The sequence below is a fragment of the Mycetomoellerius zeteki genome, unplaced genomic scaffold (genome assembly GCF_001594055.1).
Source record: "Mycetomoellerius zeteki isolate Tzet28-1 unplaced genomic scaffold, Tzet1.0 scaffold344, whole genome shotgun sequence".
NCBI lineage: Eukaryota > Metazoa > Arthropoda > Insecta > Hymenoptera > Formicidae > Mycetomoellerius > Mycetomoellerius zeteki.
In genome coordinates, this window is record NW_017257332.1 from 63,803 (window position 1) to 85,463 (window position 21,661).

At 33.6% G+C, this 21,661-nt stretch overlaps 3 protein-coding genes across 5 annotated transcripts; 2 read left to right on the forward strand and 1 right to left on the reverse strand.

The window, feature by feature from the left end:
• The first annotated feature begins 574 nt into the window (after positions 1–574).
• On the forward strand, positions 575–2,582 carry LOC108725377 (Ubiquitin-fold modifier 1). The gene is made up of 4 exons (XM_018452378.1): positions 575–699; positions 868–924; positions 2,228–2,358; positions 2,426–2,582. The coding sequence occupies exons 1-4, from the start codon at positions 695–697 to the stop codon at positions 2,494–2,496; spliced, it is 264 nt and encodes an 87-aa protein (XP_018307880.1). The 5' UTR covers positions 575–694; the 3' UTR covers positions 2,497–2,582.
• On the forward strand, positions 937–2,047 carry LOC108725376 (uncharacterized). Its single transcript, XM_018452377.1, has one exon. The coding sequence runs from the start codon at positions 990–992 to the stop codon at positions 1,944–1,946; it is 957 nt and encodes a 318-aa protein (XP_018307879.1). The 5' UTR covers positions 937–989; the 3' UTR covers positions 1,947–2,047.
• pod1 (coronin) lies at positions 1,104–20,182 on the reverse strand. Of its 3 annotated transcripts, XM_018452375.1 has the most exons (19): positions 19,834–20,182; positions 18,944–19,160; positions 18,693–18,841; positions 18,232–18,418; positions 17,869–18,163; positions 17,507–17,762; positions 17,255–17,407; positions 15,616–16,032; positions 14,737–15,373; positions 14,548–14,661; positions 14,097–14,267; positions 13,570–14,005; positions 13,342–13,480; positions 13,048–13,254; positions 12,826–12,961; positions 12,618–12,754; positions 12,245–12,334; positions 8,967–9,006; positions 1,104–1,143 (listed from the first exon to the last, which is right to left on the reverse strand). In XM_018452375.1, exons 2-18 carry the CDS (start codon positions 19,101–19,103, stop codon positions 8,998–9,000), a joined length of 3,693 nt encoding a protein of 1,230 aa, XP_018307877.1. In that variant the 5' UTR covers positions 19,104–19,160; positions 19,834–20,182; the 3' UTR covers positions 1,104–1,143; positions 8,967–8,997. The 3 variants fall into 3 exon arrangements, with proteins under 3 accessions (XP_018307877.1, XP_018307875.1, XP_018307878.1); XM_018452373.1 differs by lacking the exon at positions 1,104–1,143 and having other exon boundaries at positions 7,585–9,006; XM_018452376.1 differs by lacking the exons at positions 1,104–1,143; positions 15,616–16,032 and having other exon boundaries at positions 7,585–9,006.
• Positions 20,183–21,661: the final 1,479 nt, after the last annotated feature.

Here is a 21,661-nt window from a genome sequence, read left to right on the forward strand (position 1 = left end):
GTTTAATATTGTTGTGATTTGACATATAGTAAATTGAATTAGTCGAATAACTGGATTTTATCTGACAAATATAAGAAGAAATTTAAAAAATAAATTTAACACCGTTTTTTTAACAGTAAAGGAAGAATATTTCAAATTGGAGATAAGTAATATCGATCAGTTAAAATAAAACGGATTGCTATATTATTATTATTTTCTTATTGCGTTTATATTTTGTAACTCTGACTATCATTGCAAATAAAAAAAGGTTAAGTATAAGTACGAATCTCCTTATATTTCCTGAGAAATAAATGTATATCTATTATGTTTCATTTTTATTTTATTTTCTGTTTTAAATATAATATATATATTGTGTAGGTCTGTTATTTTTCGAAGGTTCTGAACTTATTGGATCAGTGTACACCAGTTCAGAACTTACAGTGGAAAAAGAACAGACCTTATGCAATAAAGTAGAAAAAGAGAAAAGGTTACAACAGAGAGAAGAGGTGAGATGGAATATCAATGCCTTGATTGGTTACATACCTCGCTCGCGCATGTGCAGTTCATTTTTATCCACGTTGGCATCAAAGGTGCCGACAGAGAGTTGCGCTACTGTATATACTGTGATTGCAGTCTGTGATCTGTCACAAATTATTTGCAATTTGGAGCAATTGTTATTGTCTGTATATATTTTATGGAATTCTGCGTGTGAACGATGGCGTACGTATCTTAAAGAAAAGTTTTACAAGATTAAAGTAGATTAAAGTTGATGAGTATATATAATAACAGGGATGTGTAGAGTATGGTTGTGTGAGGAAACCATATGTTTTGTTAGTTTAAGCATGAGGTATTGTACAACGTATTAATGTAACATTTAACGTGTTACAGGTCCAAAGTCACATTCAGAATCACTCTCACGTCCGATCCTAATCTGCCATATAAAGTGTAAGTGGCTGTTTGAAAAATAGAAAGTGTATCTTTATTGTGTGTGTTTGTGTATAGAATATAACATGCAAGTCGCTGGCTCTGAAATCTTTAAGACTATCGATGCATTTCTCGCGCTACTGCAGAGCCCAGCTATTAACGAACAAATGACTGTAGAAAATGCAACACAAGCTTTCAACTGTGCTCGCTTCATCGAAATCACCATTGCCCAAGTGCAAGCTGAAAACAAAACATTGCCCTTTGAGAAATGTTTACGTCGGAAGTTAGAGAGAAAGCTATTTCTACACAATCAGGATATTGCGTGCTCTGATCTGGAAAAAGCTTGCGATAAATTATTGGAACATTATTTGAAGGACAATCGTATTTCTACAGAAATAGTTGATGAATATCTAAAACTGTACACTCAACATTTTGGACAGGAAAGATTAAATGCCTTTCTAAATCAAGTAATAAGCAGTTCTATCGCTACAAACATGATTATAGATTCTTTAGGAGAATTAGGAATACCATTGTCAGGCATGGAAGACGAGGCATTGATTATGTCATGGCAAATGGCAATAGCTAATGGTGACCAAGATGAAGTAGTAAAATGCATAAATAAAATGTTAATTGATGGTCATGTTTCAAGACTTGTACACTTAACGGTTGAATCGGATGACAATACAATTAAAGAATTGGTTGTACAAACTTTTACTTCAAAATTAACTGACTATGATCCTGAAATATGCGTAGCTTTAGCAGATACTAAAAAGAAATCACTTTTAAGATTACTTCAGGACAGTACTCGATTTTGCACAGATTTTGTTGATGCAATATTTTACTTTGGCCGAAATATGTACCTCATAGATGGAAAGTGGTGCTCAGATTTTAAATTTGAGTACAAACATCTTTGCCAAATAGTAAAAATTTTGTTAAACGGTCCTCGCGTAATTCGTAAACAAGTATACAACAGAATATCTACTGTTAAAACTCAACCAGATAGTGAGATATGGAGTAATGTTGAAGCAGATATCTTGAATTGAATTTCTAGATTTTTTTATTTTGTAATATAAATTATACTTTGTATTGTCCTATAATCTATAATCATTCTATGTAATTTTTGCAAAAAGGAATAAAAACTTTCTACCGCTTATAAATTTTGTTAACGAAATAATTATCAATCCTATATTAAAAGATATTTAAGATATTATGAGAAAAATATATTTGCTTTATATATTTGTAAGGCGATATTTTCCTTGTCAGTATGTAGTTTTGGCAGTGTCTCGTACAATAAGAAATGCATGTACTATTTTATTAATTGCAGACTTAGTGTACCAGAAAATACTCCATTTACTGCCGTATTAAAATTTGCTGCTGAGGAATTTAGAGTGCCGCCAGCTACATCGGCCATAATTACAGATGATGGAATAGGAATTAATCCTCAACAAACTGCAGGTAACTCTTAAAATATACATCTCTGTTTTATGTATACAAATATGAATCGTACAATTTGTACTTTCAGGAAATGTATTTCTTAAGCACGGCGCGGAACTCAGGTTGATTCCTAGGGACCGCGTTGGATATACTAGATAATTTATATAATATCGTATTTATTTTTACTGTATCTTTACATACTGTATCTGTTACATGCATAAAACAATTATTAAAAATTCTGAAATTATCGCTAGCAATATTATGAAATTGCATATATACATTCTATAAATTACTCAATTATAAAGTTACTTATTCAAATAAAAACATTCCACATGCTTTCTGAACTAATCGATGTCCAAATCGTTATAGTAAGCTCTACGGATTCTAACGTTAAAAAATTTTGTTATTCATATAATTAAAAAAAAATAACACTTGTATAAATTATACTTATTAGATAGAGGATACAGGGGAATCAGATATGATTAGAATTTTTGATAAAAAGGTTTTATAGCTGAAATACATGAACGTTATAAGATTGATATATAAAGGTACATCACCATATGATAAAATTATTTAGACAGCGATGATTTACAAAACAATTAGATCGAGTGGCGTGAAATATTCAGAGTTTTTTTTTTATTATGCATCTATCTCTAATCTCGTTCTGTAAAGAATCGCTTTATTATTCATAATCTGATCGTAAACGGATAGAGCTTGCTTGAAAACTGCAAAATGGTTACAAATCTGAATTGCGATTGCAATATATAACATATATAAATAAACAAAAAACATTACATCAAGATATGCAACGCTATCGTATCCCTTTCTTTTTATAATGCAATATAAAATCAGTAGTGCGGACAAGATATAAATGGCAACAACAAATCGAGTTTCGTCTTAAATATCTTTGACACAGAAAATTTCTTAAATATTTTCGAATGTTTTCTTACAGGTCTAAAATATACAAGATACAAAAAATACTACTAGTAATGAATTTTTGGCACTATGTTGATCAAATGTATTTGTATGCTCCGAAATATGAAAAGTAAAAAAAATTAGTTTATATTTTTGAATGATATACAGAGTATACCATTTCAATCAATATACTTGAATATCTCGAAAAGGAGTTTTTTCGAAAACTCTTTCAGAAAAGTTTTATGATTTCAAGGAGGAAAGAAGATGGTGACCTTAGTTGACCTTAAGAAAACGTCCTTAAGGTGTCAGGTCAAGATTGTATGAAGTTTTTGAAATTAAATCCCCCATTTTTTATTGCACCCTCTTGTAGCTTGTTTCAAGAGCTTTCTAAAACGCTATAATAAAATATTTTTTCGTACCTCGCCACTGGGGCACGGGTAGATAGAAAAACACCTTTATGGATAAAATTCGGCCAACGCTGTAATTCTTAACCAATTTTAAAATTTTTTTTTAATTTACTAGAAATTAAATGAGCTAAAAAGCCTGTTTTGCGTAAATTTTGAATATGGTCCAAAGTAAAAACTGCCGATCCAATGAAGTTAAAATTGTTTAAAAAATCTGGTGTTTTTTTTTGCAATATTGAACTACTTAGGGAGTGTCCCGATTAAATTTCGAAAATTGTTAAGATAACAACCACCTTAATATATATATATATATATATATACATATATACATACATACATACATACATACATGGTGTTTTATTTTAAGTGATATGGTCGATTATCTCGCGAATTGATGATTTTATTGAAAAATTTTTCCAACGAAAGTTGCATGGCTTGAAGGGGGACACATGATGGAAATGTGGATTTGACCTTGAGTGACATCAGGTCAACATGTCAACATCAGTTGTCAACATTAGATCAAGGTCATTAATGTTTTTTTAAATGGAAACCCCTATTTTTTATTACATTTCTTGTAGCTTATCTCGAGAGCTTCCAAAACACTATAATAAAGTTACTTTCCGTTCGGTCTTGCTTTAGTTGGCTGGATCAGCCCCGGTCTTGTCTTAATCGGCCGGATCAGTAATCGGTCTTGCCTTATAACTTAAGTATTTAACAAAAAGTAACTTTATTATAGTGTTTTGGAAAGCTCTCGAGATAAGCTACAAGAATATGTAATAAAAAATAGGAGTTTCCATTTAAAAAAACATTAATGACCTTGACCTGATTTTGACAAGGTCATTCAAGGTCAAGTCCACATTTCCATCGTGTGTCCCCCTTCAAAGCCATGCAAAATCATCGATTCGCGAGATAATCGACCATATCACTTAAAATGAAACACCCTCCTGTATATACGCATACATATATACATATATACATTCACACATATAACATTCAATTTTTACAAAGAAAAAAAAAGTATTTTATCGCCAATTACAAAACTTATTTTTGGAGGACATAGTACCATTATTTTTTATAACTTGTAAAAATATATATATAGACGAGATGAAATATTCTGATCTTAAAATTTTAATAAAAAGATTATCGCTTAATAAATTGGCAATTGTGTTATATTCAATATTTTGATAAGAAAGATTATTGTAAAAAGAGGATCAGTCATTTATTCTCCATTAATATCGCTTGAATGTTGCAGAATGTTCATTAACCCTTTGAGTCACAGCGTAACATATATATTATACCCTTTTTGGCTCTTTTTTTCTAGACTATTCCGAAGATTTCATCAAAATTAACGATTCTTTTTTCATTATTCACTATATTAATACTTAATTTCCACTTCTATGTAGGGTAGAGCGGGACTAGTTGTGTGACACTTTTTCTTTAAATTATTATAAATCTTGACATAATTATAATAGATTAATGGTAAATGCTTTAAAACGTTGCATGTTCACACACATCTGGTTCAATAATTAAGTACTTATAAATCCTTAATATATCTCGTAAATAAGAAAAAATTACTTTAATTACAAGGGGATGCAAAGTGGACCAATATGCCCCATCTATGGAGCATGTTGAGCATCCTCGAAGGATAAGTTGAGCCACGAAGATAATCGAATTTAACGAGGTTATATATTATTAAAAACATGAAAGGATTATGTATATATTAATAAAATTTTTATTATTTGCATCTTAAATATAGTAATTTGTAATATTCTTTCTTTTTAAATGCTTTAATTAACAAAATTAGAAAAACTAAAATCTTTACTCTTTATAACAATAATTAAACGTAAAATATATGTTTAATCGTTAACATAGAATAAAAAGCATTAATAAAGAGATTTCATTTAAGTAGCTGAGTTTATAAGGTTAGTTATGAGATACTGGCTCAACCAAAACCCCATATCGGTGTTGACCGAAATACTTCTTTATAACTGAAAAACCTTAAATAAAATAGCAACTTAAACATTAAAGTTAAAAAATATGATAATAACTTATATAAAAAAAATACATTTGATTATTATCAATCGCTTTAATTATCATGTAAACCAAAAAGAATACTCACCTAATAATTTTACTTTTGATATACCAAAACGAAAAAGCGCACGTATTTGGCTGTTGACAGCCGGACACAGATTATTGTATTAAGGTACAGTAATCTCTGTTTTTTTACATTACGCAAGACGTATCTATATATATTTTGGTTATTTAGATATTTGCATTTGACCAACTTGCCCCTATGCTCAAATAGCCCCGCTCTACGCTACTGATTTTTCCATTTTGTTTGTATTTTTTTGTTATAAACATTTTAACGCAAAAAAATGCCTTTTTTTAAGTTAAATTCATTTGTGAAAAAAGGCCCTATGAACATACTCATTTTTTGAATTATATTTATGTTTTTGAGGTCGCTGATTACGAATGTGCATTCGGTTTATTTTACAAATTTTATTTCAATACTCTTACGTTTGTTTTATAAATTTTTGTATCATTGTATTATTGTATTTCAACATTTGGTAATTATTTAAAATACGGGTCCTACTCTAAAATCTTAATAAGAATGTACTCATTCGACGCGTTTTCATTCAAAATGAAGGAATCTGGCAAAAAAATACGACGATCGGTCTCGTGAACCGAGATATTAAGCATTAAAGTTCGATATTTTAGAGATTAAGATATCTGTCATTCTGACGCGCTGCAGCGCTATGTATATGTAAGGTCTGTTCTTTTTCAAAGAATTCTGAAATAGTGCAATAAGTTACAGTGAAACAAACTACAGCTGTCTCACTCTTAACTTATTGCGGTGGTCACGTGTCTAACATCAATTAATTCCTAAAAATAAATATTCTCTACTTTAATTACACAAATTCTTGGCTTTACAAACACAAATTCACTGCTTTAAAAATTAATACAAATTCATTGTTTTAAAAACACAAAATTACTGCCTTAAAAATACAAAAGCCTGCTTTAAAGACACAAAAGCACTGCTTTATAAACAATTCACTGCTTTAAAACCCAAATTCATTGCTTTAAAAACAAAAATTTACTGCTTTAAACACAAATTCATTGCATTAGCAGTGAATTTGTGTTTTTAAAGCAGTGAATTGTTCATAAAGCAGTGCTTTAAAGCAGGTTTTTGTGTTTTTAAAGCGGTGATTTTGTGTTCTTAAAGTAGTGAATTTGTGTTTTTAAAATAGTGAATTTGTTTTTAAAGCAGTAAATTTGTGCTTGTGAAGTAGAGAGTTTGTATAATTAATACAGAATGTATAATTTTTCAGGATAGAATACGAATTGTGAAAATCAAGAATTAATTTGCTTTTTAAGCCTTTGCATGTGCTTTGCATGCCATATTGTGTTCGCCATCTTGGATTTCAATTTTTTTAGAATCTGATTATAGCCCGGTATTCATAGTCAAATCTTATATTCAAGACCGTCTTAAGTACAGTCTTAAGATGTTACGAATCAGAGGCCGGTATTCATAGTCAGTTCTTATATTCAAGATCATCTCAAGTTCAGCCTTGAGGTGTTACGAACCAATAAGAGAGCCACATTAGCGTATTAAGACATTACTTAAGACGATCTTGAAATAAGAATCGACTATGAATACCGGCCATAGACATGAGCTGCGTTCTGTTTCACGCATGATGTGCATGATGCATCATTTATCTTTGTTGTTCACCGAATATTAAATAAGGATAAATGATGCATTATGTACATCATGCGTGAAACGGAATGCAACCTAGGTAGCGGCCTAAACGTAGGGTGTAAACTAGGGCTGCGTTCCGTTTCACGCATGATGCATCTTTTATCCTTGTTATTCTCTGAATGTTAAACAAGGATAAATGATACATCATGCATGAAACGGAACGCAGCCTAGGCCACTATTTATTATGTCTATGGATCTGATAAACGATTTTATTTCAACGACCTCAAAAAAACTATAATTCTATACGTGTTTCAGAGATTAGTCTTTTCCTTTAATTGCGTGACTCAAAGGGTTAAATGCTCACCAGCCGTAAAATTAAATTAATCGCTTATACGATTACTTATTTGCGCATTGAATTTATCACTTAATTTGTATAATGTCTTTTTGTATGTGCGTGTAAAGATATGAAATATTGTAAAAAACCTGATCCACAATTCTGCGACGAAACTGTCATTTGCTCTATTATCAGTAATGATATTGTATATTGTATTATGACATATACATTGAGACCATTATTGACATCTGGCATTGCCGACACAAAGATAAATCTGGCACTGGTGTGGCAATTAAATAAGTTAAATAAGGAATGTCAACTTTAGTGGAAAATAAATTACTTTTAAGGAACTAATAATATTGTTTATAATACTGTTTTTTCTCTTTCTTATTAACAGCAGATTGGATTATGTCTGTCGCTTCACAAATGGCACAATATTGCAATTTTTTCTCATTTACATAGAAAATTGATCATTCTAATGCTCAATATAGTATAGTAAATAATAAAAAAAATCGTCAATAATTGTCTCTGACACAATTGATATCGTTCAAACTCGGTACTGGAAAGCAGGTAATGATTGTAACGAATATACTAGCATACTCTCACTCTAAGAAAAATTACTCATCCATTAAACTTTCAAAACTGATATTCATTAAATAGATGGATGAAACTATTGTCCAATTGCATTATAAGCTTCCCAATTCTCTTGACAATAATTAAGCATATCCTACATCTAATATAATCTCTACAATGATATACTATAGAATAGTACAGAATTATTTTTAGGTATAGTTAGAAATATATAAGTGAGACAAAAAAGCGATTTTAAAAAATTATTTGGGACTAGAGCTATAATCACGCATTTTAGTTTTATAAGAACTGTTACCATACAGACACTGCTCTATATCAAATATTACATTAATGTAGTCAGATTAAAAAATCTCTTGTGTGTCATTTACTTCGTTTAGCTTTTTACTTTAAATTAATGTGGTTTAACAAGGCCTGGATTCTTACTTCTATGCATTAAAAAATGCGATTACAAAATCTTAAGCTAGATTTACGAAAAAATGAGTATTATTTGTTGTAAATTGATATAAAACACTGTACTTATCTCTTACTTCCTCCGCAAAAGAAAATCGTTGGAAGTATTTCTCCGACAACTGTCTCTCACTCTATACACAGTAACACTGCGATATTGTTGCCATTCGCGCGATATATAATTCTAACTTATGAATAACTTACGCGGCTCAAACAACTATGTTTTAGATTTTTATCTTACCAGTTTGCATCTATCCACAAGTCTTCAATTTTCACTCGTCCTAAAATAATAAATTTGAATATTAATCATCGTCAATCAATTTGTAAATCAATTGTCAAAGTATACAAATTTTCTTTTTATTTTAAAACTTATTACTTTGTACTGCCCTTTTTACTGAAATAAATATAAAAAGATACTGTGATGTTATATTCGTACAGTGCAGTGCATTAATTCGCTGGGTCATAGTAGACTTATCGACGTTATGTCGATACGCTCAACGCGCGCGCGCGCGCTTGAACTAAGAAGTGACATTGGCAATAATATTTAAAATACTGTCTTGAAACTTATTACGTATTTTTTCTGTTGAGTATAAAATTATATATTCCAATAGAAATGCATGAATTATATCTCCGTTATATTATATTTACACTACTACCATGATCAAAAAGTTCCCGGAATTCATTCAGAAAATTCAAAATACAAGTTTATTCATCAAAAGTGATATTGTCCCCTTCAAAGTAATCCCCATCGACTGCAACGCACTTATGCCAGCGCTTGATCCAGCTCTCGAAACATTTCTGGAACTCTATTGTCGGTATAGCCATCAGAGCCGTCTTCGATTTTTCCATTACCTCTTAGTAGTAGTTTTTTGACTCGATCGAACAGAAAAAAATCGCAGGAAGCCGGGTGAATTCGATGGCTGTTGGATGGTATTCGTTTCGTTCTTGACCAAAAAATTTAATACAAACTCGTTGTTGCAAATTCAACTCCATTTTTAAAACTGTAAAAAATCGAAAACACGTGCAGAGGTAGATGTACTCAAGACGGCGTAACTTTTACAAATGTCAAGCTATGGCGATAAAATTTGGTGGAAATGTCAATGATAGATGTGGCAACCTAACCAAAAAAACAGAACTCAAATTAGCTGACTCAGAGCATCACCTGGTAGTAATTTCGGGAACTTTTTGATCAAGGTATACTCTTTATATCTATATAAATTTATGATGTATTATATGATGTGTTATATGTTACATATTACGTATTGCGCAAATAAATATACATATAGCATAACAGAGATAAGCGTATATAAAAAATGTCAGAGAGAGCATTTATTAAAATTAAAAATTATGATCTTTTTTCGAAGTTGTTCTTTTCATTGATAATAAAATTATGCTTGCCTACGTGTTTCTCTCTCTCTCTCTCTCTCTCTCTCTCTCTCTCTCTCTCTCTCTCTATCAAATAATTTGATGAAAGACATTTCACATTTCCTTGTATATGTTTATCTCCGTTATGCTGTATGTATATTTATTTGCGCATTATATAATTTATAACATATAGAACTTGAAATCATAAATTTATATAGATATAAAGAGCAGTGTAAACTTAACGGAGATATATTTCATGCATATCTGGTGGAATATATAATTTTATACGCAACAGAAAAATACGTAATAAGTTTCAACACAGAGTATTTTAAATATCAATTAGTGTGTGTGCGTGTGCGTGTGCGTGTGCGTGTGCGTGCGTGCGTGCGTGCGTGCGTGCGTGCGTGCGTGTTTTTATTTCAAGCGCGCCTGCGCGCGCACGTTGAGCGTTATCGACACAACGTCGATAAGTCGGGCCGCTACTATGACCTAGCGAATTAATACACTGTACATAGTATCTATACATATTGTATGTATGTAACTATTAAGAGTACAGAGTTATTAAACTATACTACGATAAATAAATAACTACTTAAAACCCAGAATTATAACACAGCAAATGATATGAGTAAATTTAGATTCTGTAAAAAAAATAATAAAATTGAAATCATGGCAATAAGAAGTCATATATGTAATAATAATATTATATAAACAACGTAGAGAGATATACTTTTGACCTCCTTATTTTTAGGTTACTATAATTAAACTCTGAATTAAAAATTATAACTGAATTTCTCAATAAATGTAAAGTTGTGGTTTAAAGATTATAGTCTTAAATATAGCAATTTCGTTAGATTGTAGGTTCATCTAATATTCTATTATATTGCACTGCACTATTATATCATATTATGGTAAATTTTATTATTTTATGTTATACAATGTTATATTTTATTATTCTATAATCAATAATTAAATTAGGAACGTCCTAATATAAGATCAAATATTCAATTTCGAGTCTTTTGTCTAATTTCTTATTCTCTCCACAAGCGTCAGCAAATCAATCAATCAGCAAACGAATATATCTTTTAAGTTTCTTTTAGAAATTACGCCATCTGTCTGTAACACTGCAAATGATTGTAAAATGACTAGTTATGTACCTGTTACTGGCCAATAAACGAAATTATCTATCTATCTATCTATCGCTTCGAAGCACTATGAAATTAGTTTCCCCGAATTCAGGGAAAAACATTTTTTTTATCATAATTTCATCATGTGTATTCTGGAATAAGATATTAATCAATAATCACAATAATAATACTCTGCTAAAATTTTAGCAATGAAACTATAAAATTAATTAATTTTGGTAACATGCGTACCTAAGGCATACATTATCGGTACCGCGTACCAAAATACGGTGTACCGGTACTGTACATTTTAGATACGGACGTACGTGATAGGTACGGTACCGGTACGCATGGTACACCGTACGCTCACCGTACCAATACCGTGGAAGTATTTTGTTATTTGGGTACCGAGACGACCAAGACCGACTTTACCGATCTTGTTATTTTGAAACCGACCGAGACACTACCGTATATTAGTAGTATACAGATCGTAGCGCTCGCTGACCACTAGCGCTCCTTGCGTAAAAAATGTCAGACGTACACCAAAGGAATGCGCGGAATGCGATCGATGATTACAATGACGTATCTGAATCTTCTGAAAAGTTACAGATCCGGACTTTGCGTCGCAATATGTCCGCTCGTAGGGCATGTAGAAAAAAAATAAAAACTTTTATTATACAACCCGAGCGGTAGCTATCGATTGAACGTATATAGAATTTGATCAGTTCAGCCGTTATTTAGATCCAATAATCTCAATCTCCCTCAACTCGCCGGCTCGCGTAAAAGAGGCACGGCAGTGTCGCTGCGCTTGGCTTAGCGCCGAGACACTACCGTGTCTCTAGATTATCTTTATTAAATTACGTACTGAAGAAGATCTAAAAATATAGATTGAAGCGTATATAGCTCTTATCTTTCTCTTGCTATGTTATTTATACAATAAATTCACTATTACGCATAATTTAGTAGTATCGGCTATCTTATGGACACGATTTCAATTTTATGATTTACAGCAAATGAAACACCTACTTACCCATTCATGTTCCTCGACACCTTCCATGTGATCTTGTTCTAGCGAACACTGAATAACGTCTCCCACAAAATGGCTCATAGTTTTCTGGATCTAATGCACACAAGCACACAAGCTCAAACATGATATTACATAAAAGCAAGGATGTCTCGCAATAAGAATTTTCATAGTATAGAAAATTATTTTTTTCAAAGTTTTTTTTCAAATAATTGAATGCATCGCACTTTGTATCATTGAATAATATCACAATCAAGGATATACATATACACATATATATATATATATGCGCGCGACAATGTTTCGTAAGAAATCATTTTTATATCAATATCCATTCATAAAATATACGTAAAATGCGTAAATTCAATTGCCCTCTCACCTCTTCTTGTTTTGCTTTAACGTCCGGATTCCATCCTAATCTATTATAAGATTGTGTAGTGATTCCAAAAGGGGTTGGTGATGGTTTGGTTGCAATTTGGGGAGGTGTAACTGCATTTTGAGATTGATTCTCAGTTACTGTGAATAAAAACTCGCATGTAACAGATACTTCTTCCCATTTTAACAATAAAATAACATCTTTTACTTACAATTATCCATACCAGGTGGCTTAAGACACATTCTAGATGGTTGTTTATTGCCGCCGCTAAACCACTCTGACGCGGATAAAGTTGGTTTCCAGATAACTTTAGTTGGAGGAAAGAGATCATCTTGGAATAATTCGCTCTAATTTAAATAGATGAATACATTAGCACTTTCACATTAATGATTTATACTGCAATATATTAATATATTAATCATACGTAATATACCTTTATACGCGGCACGGTGAAGCTTAAAGGTTCTATTGTATTATTTGTTAGCCTCAAAGCAGAAGCGAACTCTACGCTGGCCACGTCACATTTATTTTTTGGAAGGAATGACAAACCCTGGTGCAAGCTACTACATCTATGATGACTCAATGGGCAGCAATGTGGAGCTTCCTCGGTTACTTCAAATGCATATATTGTAGAATCACCCTACAAATAATATTTTAAAAGGAGAAGTAAATAACTTATGGCGAATTTTTCATGTAATTATAAAATTGAATATAAAAAAAATCTTACACGTCCAGTTAGGAAAAGCGTGGAGCTATCTTCGTCGTAATATGGCATTAGTATGGCAGGCGAGACATCCAATCCAACAGTGTTCAAAGGAGTATTCAAATTGTCCACTTTAAATACGTAAATCTGTCTTTCAGAAACTCTGGAAAATATAAATTTCTATCATTACTTTCTCTGTGTATTTTTTTTTGCTATATTTGAACGAGACGTGTGGTTCTTTGTTGTACTTACTTATCAAAGCCCATTACAACGAGATATCTGCCTTCAAGTGCCCATATAACTCTTGCACCCCTCGTTCCAACGGGACCCTTTCCTTCTTTCACCGGAACGTCACTCGATCGGGGTTTATAAATTCGTAGTTTACCGTCTTTGCATGTACTGGCGAGATATTGGCCACACGGTGACCACGCTAAGCTAAATATCTGATCAGTATGGCCGATCAATGTGATTTTTGCATTTGTCTCGGTGGATGACAACAGCGACAAATCCCAGATTTTGACGGTCATATCGTACGAAGCGGATGCAAGAACATTTAACGCCAGTGAATGAAATTTGATTAGATAAATTTTATCGGTATGGGCTTCTATGATATATTTCGGTTCGTTTGTCGGTTCCGCCAAACCAGACTCAGGTATTTCCCACAAGCGAATTATTCCATCATCACAAGCTAGCACAAGCAAATTCTATTATAGTACTTTTCAAATTTGATGGAATAATATAGTTTTCTTTGTTATAAATTTTCAACTTCTGTACTTTACCAACTGCTAATCGCTGATTATCGAACGGGTCCCATTGAAAGTCCATTACAGTCGCGCCGTGGACTAACGCTGGCATGACTCCATCAGGTAGTCTTCCAGTCTTTTTCAATTCTAACACTGCTATCTTTCCACCTGGACCACTCAAAGGTACAGCCACTCGATCGGGATTAGCTGCATGCATAGGAAGGTAAGTAAAATTACCAGATTTTATCCTAAACAATGGACTCTTTCTTATGCACGTTGTCTTGTACTTTTTAATGTACTGAATCATTTGCAAACATTTATTTAAAACTGATCTTTGATGGAAACATGTTGAAAATCGCATTAAAAGTAACACAATTTTGTCAAAATCTGATCTTTGATTATATTGTTGAGTGGGAAATTATAACTGACAGTTATGTTACTGTTAGTTGATGTTTGCTGAGTTTTATTGAGAAAAACAAAATTTTACCGTGAAAGCCATCACATTCGCCGGATATTTGGCGACTGATATTGCGTATATTTTCAATGTGCGTAGATTTGTGTCCCGGAGTACCTTTCAAGTGCCGAAACTTGGACACTCTTCCTGTATAATAATCAAGGTATTTGTATTAAACAATGTGCAAAATATCTTTCGTAGTGTATTGCAAGAAACTCTTACCGAAAACTGTTGACGTTCGTTTTGAAACTGGTGTTACAACAGGCTCCACCTTTTCCAATTTAGGATCCATGCTCTGCTGTCGCAACATAGGAATGCTCTTTTTCGTTTCATCCTCTTTAATCACCTCGCTCTTTGCGATTCCCTTGAAGGAATCTCTTCGTCTTAGCATGGTCGGCGAACCCATAGCTTTTTCCGCCAAATTCCCATCGGTGACAGACACAGATCGACTCTCATAAAGGCGCCGCCTTTCAGCGATCGAGTTCCTGTTCGTGCCGCGTTCAAAATTCCCAACGTCCTCATTCTCAGGTGATTCATCCTTCACTTTCGTCTCAAATACTTTGCGTCTTTCTGCAGTGCTTGGTGTCTTTGGTTTGTAACCAGAGTCGCTTGAATTAGCATCTTCTTCGATAGAGCTCGAGTCACTCTTGCCATTTTCCATATCCTTTGCACGCTCATTAGGTGTTAAAGTTGGCGACTTATCTGCTTCTGCGTTATGCTCCGCAGTATTATTAATTTCATTCTGATAACCATTGGTGTTGCTGTCATTATTTGGTGCAAGTGGTACAGAGAAGACTTTGTCAAATGAAAATTCTTGACTGCTGGATTTTGCTTGAAATGGTTTAGGACCAAGTCGGGGCTAAAGTGAAAAAAAAAAAATGAATTCTTTATTTGTTTTTCCATCTTTTAAAAATTGTTGTATTGACTGAGAGAGAGAGAGAGGGGGGGGGAGGGAGAGGGGGAGAGAGAGAGAGAGAGTATGATACAATGACATGAATGTGATATAGAAAATGGGCTGCATGCAAAAGTGTCACGCAAAAGTTGTCACAGAAATCAGATATCCTGTATGTAACATTAATTTCTTTTTAAGCTGATTATAACCTTATATCCCCCGATCGCGTTAGGATTTACTGATGTAACTACTGATCCAGGATTTGGCGATGTACGAGGACGTGCCACTGGTTTTGGTTCCTCCTCGGAGATACTGTTGGTTCTTGAGGCTCTTGGTAAAGGCTTTGGTGGAACGGTTTGTCCTCCATTTTGTATCTTGAGCTTTTCTTCTTCTGCCTCGGATGGCTTTTTTAAATCTTCAATCTTATCAGTATTTATGTTGTTGTCATTTTTCTCTATATTGATGTCATTTTCACGTTGCAGTTCATTCATAGTTGTCACGTTGCTCTGCACTTTCGAGAATCCTTTTGGTGCGGTAATGACCAAGGGTTTCGCCGATCGGTTCATTTGTTCTACTTTAATTTCGCGCTGATTGTCTTTGAGTACCGCTAAGTTTCCCTTGTGTACCTGAAGGTACGGTAAAATCCTTAATGACCGCAAACTGCATGCAAACCAAACTACACTGTTCGATACTTTGCACTTTTGATATAAATTTCTGCATAATCAACACGATAATTTAACAATAGCAATAACTCAGTTACATTCACATTATTTTTACATATTATACGTACACACGTAGCTCGCATTTTTATACAGAATAGACAGCAGTATAAAAAAAAGAAATACAAATATAAGCTTCAGCTTTAGCTTAAAGTATTAAATTTTTCGTGATTAAATTTGTTGAAAGTAAATTTACAAAAAGAGATTATCTCATGGCCATATAGACAATACGAATGTTTTTACATTTCATACTATTACTTACACTGTAGAATAAGCTACAACATCAATTGCCACTTATATTACACGTGCCAGGAATAATAGTTTGAATGGTGCTAATGTATAAACTATAAAACATATATTGGATATCTGAAACGTGAAAAAAATATACACAGAATATAGAGAAGGAAACTGAATAGCGCAAAATAAATAGTATACATAATTAGTAATAATCAAATAATTTAATAAATAGAAATTCCTGCAAAAGATTAAATATCGAGATATAAAATATGTTACGTAATAAAAAAAAATATTTCTTACATTAAATATATTCTATTGATTTCTGATATTTATAATACATAATATCATGTCAACAATTACAAAAAAATGTAGCACTTTATATGATCATAAAAAGTATATTGCAAACATTTATATGTAATAAATTACATAAAAACCAGCTCATATATTCAGCAAGCAATATTTTAATAAAGTTACGTTGCAACACTCGTATAAACAAATTAACAGTTTTATATAAAATAAATAGCATCATATTGATTGCTTTTATCATATTCTAATATTAGAAAACATAACGTAAGGTCTACTTTAAAGTATATATATATATATATATATATAAATAGGTATTGCACAAATAGCAAATACATAAATAAATTGGTTGTAACAATTCAATATTTATTCTCAAAAACCAGTTTTAGAGCAAATAGGATGATAATGCGAGAAAACATGACGATGAAAAACATGCAATTATCGATGATTTAATTTAAAGCGATAATATAACTGATATATTTACAAATAAAACAAACAAAATTTTTTAACGAACAAAGCTACCTCAAATGTATGCCACATTAAGAGCGATATGAGAACTTGCACAACATTTGTTAAAATATTTACTCACAATAATCGGTTCTTGGCCTTTGTTTCTTTTAGCAGGATCTAGCGATATCTTTGGTACAGGTGCGTTATGACCCTTAAACCATGATGTTGCGTTATTTTGAGCAACGGGGCCAGTTGTGTCCGGATAAATGTCTGCATGAAAGTCTCTGTATGTCTAAAATTTAATGTTTATTAAAAAAAAAGTTTAGTTTTTATATGTATTGACTATATGTGACAATTCACATATATAGATAATATTAGATGTACAACTTACTTTTCGTGGAACCTGATACATGATAGGAATTACCATATTGGAGGTGAGCTGTAACAGTCTGTTAACTTCAGCTTGCATTACATTTAATGCTCGTTTAGGAATCAGGCATACTCCCTTAGTTTGTTCACCACTGTGACGGATCCCTTCTACCAGATAAGGATCTCTCTCTGTGACTTCCATGTATATAATAGTGGTGTCTCCTTTGCCAGCGAGGAAAAGCATATTTGTGTCGGAATCGAAAAGCGGCATCAAAATACTAACAAAATATATTAGATATACAAATAATTACCTCGGTAGCTCCTTAGCAATTAGACTGATTAAATAAATCTCAAGTGGAAAGATTGAATTCAACTCATATTTACCCGGTACTACAATCTAATTCCAATGTTTTCATTGGCTCATTTAAGTGCCTCAAGTCTCTAATGTAAACTTGACGAAGTCTTGCTGCATCAAATCCTGTGGTGAGTATTCTGTCATTGTTTAGCCAGACTGTTCTGGAATCTTTAATACTTTGGTGGCTCGAGCATGAATTAACGATGCACGTTGACGCGCGCGGGTCTATAAGCCTCAGTTGTTTGTCCTTGCAGGATGTCGCTAAAACAGTACCGTCCTCCTTCCAACTTACAGACTGAATTACTTCGGTGTGATCGCTATTAGCTGCAACAACACAACATTCATAAATGAGAGTAAAACAACAAGTGTCAGTAAAGTTATGAAATATTTACAAAATAATTCCTGTTGTGACAGAACATCCCAGAGCGAGAGATTGGTGAATGATGCAGTGGTCAGAAGATGTTCAGCAGAAGGATGCCAGCATACTGCTTCCACTCTTCGTTGACGATGCGAGAATGTGCATTCCGGATTGCACAATGATTCTTCCAAGCCACTTTCTGGGATATGCCATAATTTTACCTAGTTTTATACAAATAGAATTAATACTTTTGAGGCCTCCACGGGTACTTTCTATATCGTGTTTGGCGATCCCCGTGTCCATATCTATTCTTGAAATACCAACATTCACGAAAGACATTGGCACTTGAAGAATAAATATGGATACGGAGATAATCCATGAAACACATAGCTTCTAAATAGAATTAATATGATATTTGGAAAAATGCAAATTCTCTTAAACAGTATTTTGCATTTCATTTTATGTTTGTTGAAAATAAAATTCTAAGACGCTTACGAGACAATCCTGAGACCCAGTTGCAAGCAAGCCATCGTGAAATGGAGAAAAATCCATATCCGTCACAGTATCTGCATGTGCATGCAACAGTGGCATAGTTTTGCTTTTTCTGCCACAATCCTCCAATGGCAATACTGCTAAGCTGGATCCTTTAATAGGAAAGTAATAATGGTTTTATTTAATTAACGAATAATCATTTATGAATATTCTTGAAGAGATAAATCTATTGTAGGTAAATATAAGTGTAATACCATTATGATCGACATTGAATGCCATGAACGCTGCAGATGCTGTAATATTATTGCCATAGGTCTGGTACGATCCTACAGAGATATCTCGAATACAAGCCTCTGGCTTGGGAACGATTGGTGCTGCATTTTTGTATTTGGACGCTTTGAAACGCCAAGCCATTTTAATACACTGCTGACTCAGTTTAAATATCCAGGCAATCCACTTAAATCATGTAACCTGAAGAAAGTAAAAGTAGTAAGTTACGTCATTAGAATCAATTTCTCATTATCAATTAATTTTGAAATATTGAACGTGATCAGATATCATTTGCTTTATCTTGAACACTCTTGAAAACAATGATTGATTGAAGTGCAAGAAAAGATATTTTCCGAGCATATGTAGACAGTACTACAATTTTTTTAAGAGGTATACAGGCACAATTTTGGGGGACAAGACAAAGATCAGTGTCCGCGGAATTTTTTATTGACAAATCTTGCGAGAAAACTCAGTCTCTCAACCGAGATTTCGCGCAGAGACACTTGAACACATGCGAATAATTCGCTGGGCGTTGCTCCTGGCAGGAATAATGGTAGGGAGAAATCGACGCCGGAGTCTCTCTCTCTCTCTCTCTCTCTCTCTCTCTCTCTCTCTCGCTCTCGCTCTCTCTCTCTCTCTCGGCCGGACATCAACGCACGGCGTCGGTGACAACAAGCAAACGACGCCGACGCAATTCATTCGGCCGGAACCGCCTGAGCAAAGCCGTGCGTGACTAATAATTTGAGGGTGGAGAACCACCCTACCTTCATATGATGTATAGCCTATGGGGACCGTAGATCGCCGCTTGCCGCAATGACGCTGTCAGCAGCAGCGACGTGTGTAAATCGACGAACGAGAGACGTGAAATACTCACGGGGATTCGCAATCGAGGCGTGTTTACGCGTGCCAATCTTTGACGCGCTTCCGTGACGAATATCCAAGAATACAGCTGACAATTGCTGACAACGAACACGAGAGGACAAGGAAAGTCAGGTAGCGTCACCATGCGTTACTCTACCCGCTACCGAGCTCCGACCAGCTCCGACGGACTCCGACCAACTCCGATCAAGCTTTACGGTTGTCGGTTGTCGACTTGTCGCTGTCGGCAGTTGTCGGCCTTGTCGGTTGACAGCCGGAAGCAGGAAAGTCCCCCTCCATCATCCTTCTGGGCGCCGCACTTTATCCCTCCCCCACGATAACATTGTTTCAAGTCTCCCGCCGTAGATATATCAATCAACGATTACTTCCCTCATATTCGCATTAATTGTTGGTTTTGTCTGATTTTTTGCTTTTTTTTTAATTTTTATTTTCACATTAATTTATAGTATTCGATTCGACATATGTGGCGTACGTACATATTTTTCGATACCGATGTATTTTTACGAATAAAATTATGGAGTAAAATCCCAACTAACGCTAAATATTCCTGAAATATTTGTAAAAGTAATTCCTAAAATCCCAAAAAACCATTCCAAGAGTATTCCGAAATATTTACGGAATGTAAAAGCAATATCACCGACGAGATACTATATTAAAGACGGTCGGCGCTCATATTTGCAGATCGATATAAATCTTTCTTTTGAAGCTTTTAATCTTAGTTTCATTAACTCAGTATTGTTTGTGCACGTAAAGGTAAATTTTCACGAACTGCTCAAACCAGCAGTGACAAAAAGGAGCAAAAATGGACGCTTGATATTCGTCAATTTTGACCACATGATCCTTTTTATCGCTGAAACAGCCTGTTTAAGCAACTCGTGAAAATTTACCTTAATGCGCTGAGTGTTGCACTATCGTTTGTTCATACGATCTATAAAACTTTTATATTTTAAGGAAACATCAATGACTACGTTTACACGGTTCGATTTACGCCGAAGTTATAACATCGATGTTACGAAATTGGCCGATCACATTCATTCCATTCTTCAGAAGAACAACTATGATTGATTAGTTCCACAACATCGATGTTATAACTTCGGCGTAAATCGGGCCGTGTAAACGTAGTCATTGTCAGATGACAGCTCCACAAGTTGAAAAAATGTAAGTTTTTAACTTTTTTCCCGATTTTAGTATAAAGTCTATTGCAGCACTCCCAAATTTTGCGTCTATTTTAATCCTGTGTAAAAGGATTTTTTATTCCGTTCAGTAAATTCGCAGATTTATATCGATCTGCAAAATACCGATAATTTGACCACTCCAGCATCCCCTTAATTAAGTGATTAAGATAAGAGTAAGAAACTAATAATACGGTATTAATTTCATGATTTTAGTAGTTTCGTAGACATGTACATATGTTTAAAATATAATTTAACATACACATGTAATTACAATACTTACAGATGACATTTTCCACCTTTTCAATGCGCCTTTTAGTTGAATTTTTTCAATATTATTCTTAATCGCTAGTGATCACTGGTGATTGACAGTACGAAAAATTTCCATTTCCGAAAAATATGCCCCATGGAAAGCCAGGCTACTTAAAATCGGAACGGAACGAATACTGATTGGTTGCCCTTACCACTTCACCTTTCCGATTCCGTTTTCTGTGCCCATGGGACAGCACCCTGCGGCTGAGTCCCCATGGAGAAAGAAACAGTGGAACGGAATCAGAACGGAATATCGATAGAAAAAAGATATCCTCATCCTATCTCTTTTCTGTTAACATTGGCTGCGTTCAGCAGACTCAACAGTTTTGCAACCGTTTT

Excerpts from the sequence above, each read along its gene's own strand:
- LOC108725377 (XM_018452378.1), top strand. Across the intron at positions 925-2,227 it reads CCTAATCTGCCATATAAAGT|ACTTAGTGTACCAGAAAATA; the intron begins GTAAGTGGCTGT and ends TATTAATTGCAG. Across the intron at positions 2,359-2,425 it reads TAATCCTCAACAAACTGCAG|GAAATGTATTTCTTAAGCAC; the intron begins GTAACTCTTAAA and ends TTGTACTTTCAG.
- LOC108725376 (XM_018452377.1), top strand. The coding sequence starts at position 990 with ATGCAAGTCGCTGGCTCTGAAATCTTTAAGACTATCGATGCATTTCTC.
- pod1 (XM_018452375.1), bottom strand. The coding sequence starts at position 19,103 with ATGGCTTGGCGTTTCAAAGCGTCCAAATACAAAAATGCAGCACCAATC. Across the intron at positions 17,763-17,868 it reads GAATTAGATTGTAGTACCGG|TATTTTGATGCCGCTTTTCG; the intron begins GTAAATATGAGT and ends ATATTTTGTTAG. Across the intron at positions 13,255-13,341 it reads CGCTTTTCCTAACTGGACGT|GGTGATTCTACAATATATGC; the intron begins GTAAGATTTTTT and ends TATTATTTGTAG.